This window comes from Atta colombica, unplaced genomic scaffold (assembly GCF_001594045.1).
Source record: "Atta colombica isolate Treedump-2 unplaced genomic scaffold, Acol1.0 scaffold150, whole genome shotgun sequence".
Classification (NCBI taxonomy): Eukaryota; Metazoa; Arthropoda; class Insecta; order Hymenoptera; family Formicidae; genus Atta; species Atta colombica.
Window position 1 is genome coordinate 2,121,867 of NW_017259240.1, and position 6,442 is coordinate 2,128,308.

Genomic DNA, 6,442 nt, shown 5'->3' on the forward strand with positions numbered 1-6,442 from the left:
TATATATATCGCATGGATCGCATGCATTGGTGTATATATTAAGCCTATTCTTTTTGGCTGAATTTTTGATCAATTCATCTTTTTTCCTCTTCTTTCCTCTAGGATATCAATCAATAAAAACTTCTTTAGGATGGAAAATGAAAAGTGAAAAATTTCTCCATTAATTTCAATGGTAAAAATTTTCACTTTTTATTTTAGGGTAAAGTTTCATGATTGATACTTTGGAGACAAAAAGGAAGAAAGATGAACTGGTGCAAAAGTTCAGCCAAAAAGAACAGGGAATCGGTTCTGTATCTCTAACGAGATGAAAATTATAAAAGTGATCGAATTTACTAGAATACTGATAATTTCATTGGTCAACTAATAAATTTGGTCACTTTTATAATTTTCACTTCGTTTCAAAATACAGAATTGGTTCCCAGGCCTGATTGATATATAGTGCGTTTGAGAATAAGTTTTATGCCAACAAAAGAAGTAAATATACATATAAAGTAAATATACATATAAAATTTATTTATTTTTAAAATTGGCGAGTATTTTGTAAAAAATGGGCGCAGTTCAGCTTTGAGTCCCTATAAAAAATCGTGATTTTTTTTTCTTTTCCCGAATTATTTACAAATAATTCGCAACGCATGAAAAACTGAGCCCGAGCTGGGTGAGGGAATTATTTCATAGATAAGATCGCGCATGCGTACAAATTCGCGCCAGTTGATTACGAGTCTCCCTCTAGCGATTGTTGACTGTCATCGTTGCTCTCGCGAATTCGCGATCATTCGCATTTCGCGATGTGTCGCGATGAGCATTCCTGTTAAAAGTTGTTATTTACGTACCTTGGAAGGAATTCCGACGAATGTTTATCTGCCGGACAATACACCAATTTTCGTAGGACGCTCGCCAGAAACCGGCATCACAGACGTGAAATGCTCGCGACAACAAGGTCGCATAATCTTCTGAGAGTCCCTTTTAATCCGTATCATTATTTACAAATTAAGATATAGTCGCTCCACTTGACACTTGAACTTATGTAATTATTTTCGTTTGTGTAAAAGAGAATTATATTGACTGTATACGAATATAGTACAAGAATTTTGACTTGTTCTTGATGCTAGATTGATTTTTTTAAGTCAATAAGTTTGCAGAGAGGTTAAGTTCAATTTTTTGATTGTATTCAATAAAGTAGTTCAAAATATGAATATTGGAACACTAGGCTTGCAGGATAAAATCAAGAAGTTTGTCTTTAAATTAACATAAAAATACAAATTATAACAGCTGATTAAATAATGATAAAGTAGATAAAATATTAATTAATTAAATTTTTACAGCATGGCAAATAATTTTGCTTAAGCCTTGCCATAATTAGTATCATAAAGAATTTAAATAAATATTCTTATATGAGAGACTTTTAAATGATTTATTAAGATTTAAAATGAAAAATTTTTAACTGTTTACCTTATTCATTATGTTTATTTACTGTTTTAAATTTCATATCTTTAACTGTCGTTTAATTTTTATATTGCAATAATTATCACTTTATTTAACATTGATAATAACCTGTTATAGGTTGAAACATTTATTATTATATATGAGTTATTGTTTATCAATTTTAGTATTAAATATTTAGCTTTGGCTTATAGACCTTTAATTTATTTAGTTTGTTTTAAATGAAAAGATGTTAGAGTAAAGAAGAATTTAAAGAAATTTGAAGATTATTTAATCTAATGTTTTATACCTTTATTTTGTAAGTTGTTAACACAAATGAATACATTAATCTTTTTACAATGAACAGTTCGACTATGTGCAAATTATACGGAGGCTATCGTCACAATTCAACAAATCGGTCCACATGCCTGTGGTTTTAATGGCTTTAAAACTCAGAAGGATGTGAAATTTGTAGCCAAACATAATGATCGCTTGGAGTTGCTCTATGGCAAGCATGTTTTCGAAATAGAGTTCAATCCACCTCCAAGTGTGAATAACTTTGCGTTGAGGAAGAGATTATATGAATCAGAAACAAAAGAAACTGAAGGCAAAACGAAAATGTTGAAGTCAGATGATTGCTCTGATAATCATTCGGAAGAATCTGAGAATGACAGAGAAGAAGAAAGGTCACCTTCGAATGGTATATATATCAATCAGAAAACATTCAGCACTGATTCTAGCACATCCTCTGAGCAGAGCACTGAAAGCTCAAATACATCTGCAAAGTGGGACAGTGTGGATAATGGAAAATTGTTAATTTATACAGCACCATCTGTTCAAAATAGACCAAAAGTAATTTTAATTTTCAATTACAAGATTATTTAATACATTCCTGAATAATATAATCAATTAAAAAATACAGTGAATTTTAAATTCGTTACATATACATACATGTATATATATTTTAATAAGATTTTCATAAATACTAATGTTAAAAATGAATTTTGCTTTTTAGGTGGCTGCATATGATATGGATGGTACTTTAATAAGAACTAAATCTGGTTTAGTGTTTCCAAAGGACTGTAACGATTGGCAGTTGCTCTATCATGATGTACCTGGAAAATTGAATCAGCTTCATATGACCGGATACAAAATAGTGATCTTTACAAACCAAGCAGGCCTTAGCACCGGAAAATTCAAAATCAGTGATTTTAAAGGCAAGATCGAGAAAGTCGTACAAAAAATCGGCGTTCCCATTCAAGTATAGTATAATCATAATTATAATTTTCACATAAATTATAATATTTTCACTTATGCATATTACTTTGTAGGTTTTTATTGCTGTGGGAAAGAGCATTTATAGAAAGCCAACAATTGGTATGTGGGAATTTCTGGAAAAAGAGGTACATAAAATCTTTTTAAATAAAATAATATTAAATATTAAATATTAAATATTATGAATATTTTAGAATGTTTACAAAGAAAATTAAAATAAAAAAGTCTCTCAAGGAATTTTTCTTTTTTTTATTGTCACTTCATTTCTTACATTATTAAGATAAAACTAAGTCTATAATTCTTTATTATTATTAGTTAATTATAAACATTTTATTTGATTTCTTAATTGTCTAATTTCTATTTACAATAATTCCACGTTTATGTAACTGTAGAAAAATGGAAGTATCACAATTAACAAAGCTAAATCATTTTACGTCGGTGATGCTGCTGGTCGGCCGAAAAACTGGGCTCCAGGGAAAAAGAAAGATCACTCGAGTGTGGATCGATTAATGGCGTTGAATGTTGATGTTAAATTCGAGACGCCTGAAGAACATTTTTTAAAACGTAAAGCGCCGCCTTATGAGTTACCTAAGTTCAATCCAAAAAATCTATCGCAAATCGACATATGCAAACCTGCGGACGCGGAATTAACACTCATACAGCAAGAGGTAATAATACATACTTTTGATGTTAATTTTTACATTTAAAGTTTTTTTAAAGATTAAATATTGAGAGGAGACTATTTAATTAAAATTATTTGATTCACAATAAAATTTCTTTTTATACGTATCTTATCCTTTCATCAACAGATAATACTTATGGTCGGCAGCCCGGGCTCCGGAAAATCATATTTTACAAAAAATCATCTAAAAGAATACGGATATGTCAATAGAGATACTTTAGGCAGCTGGCAGAAGTGTATTGCTGCAGTCCAGCAATACTTAAATGAAAGAAAAAGTATAGTTATAGACAATACTAATCCTAACAAAGCTTCGAGAGAGAGATATATAGAAGTAGCCAAGAAGTGCAACGTCCCGGTTAGGTGTTTTGTTATGACGACCAGTCTAGAACACGCTAAACATAATAATAAGGTAATAATTGGAAATCAATTATCATACGAAGGAATGTTCGGAAAGCTTTAGTCGAATTATTGCATTGCAGTTTCGCGAATTGACTGATCCAAACCACACTCCAATCAACGACATTATTATACACTCTTATATGTAAGTGAAATTTAGATATATACTTTCATGCATTTTCCTAAAATTCTATATTATAATCATAGTTTTGAGTTTTCTTTTATCAGGACGCAGAGTTATTTCTATTTATTATTTATTAGAACTTAATTGGGAACATAAGAAAAATAAACAATAGATAAGTTTGATTTTGATAAAGAAAAGATTTGTCACTCGATAAACACGTTTGAGGTTCTTAATCAGTTACCATATGTACCATATTGCATCATGATGTTATGAGCGAGAAATGACACGTTGAAGTTTCTTACACGTTTCTTATTTCTAACTAAAAAAAGAGAGAATTTTGATAAAATAAAATAATAAAATTGCTTTAAAACATTTATAAAAAATGGACCGAAACTATTCTTGTCTTCCTTCCTGCGACAATCGATAAATAAAAAAGTACATAAAGTGAAAAATACACATGAATAAGCTTTGACGATTATTTTCTGATTATCAGAAAGGGAGAGATAAAGATCGTTTCGATCCATTTGTACAAGTGTTTTAAAACAAGCTTATTATTTTATTTTATCTAAATTCTCTGTCTATATAAATGATGTTAAGAAATTTCAACGTGTTTTCTCGTTTATGATATCACGACTTAATGTAGCTGCTAGTCAGGAGCCTAATTATTAAATAAAATATCAAAATTTTCATATTCTGTGTGTAGGAAAAATTATGAGCCGCCAACTTTGGAAGAAGGTTTTAAGGAAATAGTGGAAATCAATTTTATTCCGAATTTCCGTAATGAACAGGATCGAAGGCTCTATGAGATGTATTTACTCGAAAATTAAATTCTATATATATAGATTACTTAAAAGTACTTAAACAAATAAATCTTGCATGATATAAATTGAAATCCGCCGCTGCATCTATTTTTAATTAATATAGTAACGCTAGCAATAAAAATATTAGATTATTCATTGCAGTCTATCCCAACTCCCTAATCAATTATTTATTTATTGTTTATTTATTTGATACAGGATGCCTACAGGATGTCTCAGAATTCACAGAAAATGAATTATTATTTTATATGATTCTACAACTTTATATAAGTATATAAGTCTTTATTTTTAATGGCTGATTATTTTTAATGAGAAAATAATCAATTTTTTAATTTTAAGGAATAATTTTACGTATATATTTCTTTATTTTCGTCAAGGTTTGAGACATCTTGTTTAAACCTACTTTTCTGTGTAAATATTAATTTATTGATTACAGAGTTCTTTTTATTTGATACAACAATTCGATATCGACTCAGATATGTAGCAAATGCTTAATTATCATAACACGTTTGCTGCTGGCTGCGACCTTCCCAATTTTTAAAATGTCAACTAACATAGAGTGCCAGAAGTTCTTACCAGCTGTTGATAAGAATACTGGAAGAGAGAAGAGAGAGGAACAGTCTTAAGTTTTATATTCGATGAAGGTTCTCACTGTTCTTTATCTGTAATAGCAGGACTTTCTTCGAACTGGGACTAAATCCGCGATCCCAATAGAGGGTTTTCCCTCCTATTTTTCAATTGTTAGGTATCCCTTAGTTCTTCGATAAAACGATTGATTATGCTACGTGATGTAGAATAGTGCGACGCTCAATGCGGATTCAGTCAGTGCCCGCGCAGACGTCCTCGCGACGAGTCGACTTCCTCGCTGTTTCGTTGCCTGTACGTGTGTTTTGCGTATCTTGTGCGTGATGAATTTAGCAGAAACAAAAATTCAGTAATATGTGTGAGGAAGAATAAAGTAAGTACAACATAAACTTAAACGGGAAATTCAACCGATCGAGTAACATCTGCGGTCCTTGAGAATGATTCGGTGAATCAGTCTCTATCAATCCTCAATTTCTGTGAAGTCTTTCAAAAAAATAGTTTTGTCATTTCTTGCCGTACTACTACGGCACATTTCCTTTCTATCGTGGAGTAGTGGTTCAGAACATGATTTATATTATGTACGGTATATATTATATCCAATCGTGATTTATAAATTTAATAAAATATATAAATTATTCTAAACCATTAATGCATTATAAATCTTAATTGCATAAAATGTGTATAAATTTAATTATTATTGATTTTTATAATCTGCAGTTTCACATATTTATATCTATAGATGAAATTATCAAATTTTAAAAATGAATTTGAATAAGAAACAAATATTTATTCACCAGAAGAACCGAGTTTGTAATTTGTTAGTGTTTCTCGACGCTATATATTAGATTATATGATTATCTTTCTTTTCTAAATAAATACTTTTTCTTTCTTCTTCGGAATTCTTAAATCTCAATGCGATTTTAATTGTGATGCAAAAATAAATGAGATAGGATAGAACCGATAATTTAAAACATCTTGTTTCTTTACTTTTTATACTTGGAAAGTTCTGGAGAAATCGACTCCAAATTTTTTTGGGAAATTATATTCTTAAGAAAGGAAGCGCTTAGTACATCTATCTGTATTTGTTGGTTAACATAATAAATAATATCTATTATTAATATCTATTATATATTATATATTTTA

At 29.8% G+C, this 6,442-nt stretch overlaps 2 protein-coding genes across 2 annotated transcripts in view; both read left to right on the forward strand.

Moving 5' to 3' along the window:
- The first annotated feature begins 724 nt into the window (after positions 1-724).
- LOC108685303 (uncharacterized protein F21D5.5) lies at positions 725-4,809 on the forward strand. The gene is made up of 8 exons (XM_018190027.1): positions 725-937; positions 1,787-2,271; positions 2,435-2,680; positions 2,751-2,822; positions 3,087-3,362; positions 3,504-3,785; positions 3,856-3,917; positions 4,600-4,809. The coding sequence occupies exons 1-8, from the start codon at positions 796-798 to the stop codon at positions 4,721-4,723; spliced, it is 1,689 nt and encodes a 562-aa protein (XP_018045516.1). The 5' UTR covers positions 725-795; the 3' UTR covers positions 4,724-4,809.
- A 654-nt stretch (positions 4,810-5,463) lies between these two features.
- Positions 5,464-6,442, forward strand: part of LOC108685349 (multidrug resistance-associated protein 4-like) — a 22,006-nt gene continuing 21,027 nt past the window's right edge. The window contains exon 1 of the mRNA XM_018190096.1: positions 5,464-5,672. The gene's annotated coding sequence lies outside the window, so the exon portion shown is untranslated. The remainder of the gene's footprint in view (positions 5,673-6,442) is intronic.

Bases quoted from the DNA above. Each gene is read 5' to 3' on its own strand.
- LOC108685303 (XM_018190027.1), top strand. From the start codon at position 796: ATGAGCATTCCTGTTAAAAGTTGTTATTTACGTACCTTGGAAGGAATT. The intron at 2,272-2,434 runs GTAATTTTAATT...TTTGCTTTTTAG, and splicing joins CTGTTCAAAATAGACCAAAA to GTGGCTGCATATGATATGGA. The intron at 3,786-3,855 runs GTAATAATTGGA...ATTGCATTGCAG, and splicing joins ACGCTAAACATAATAATAAG to TTTCGCGAATTGACTGATCC.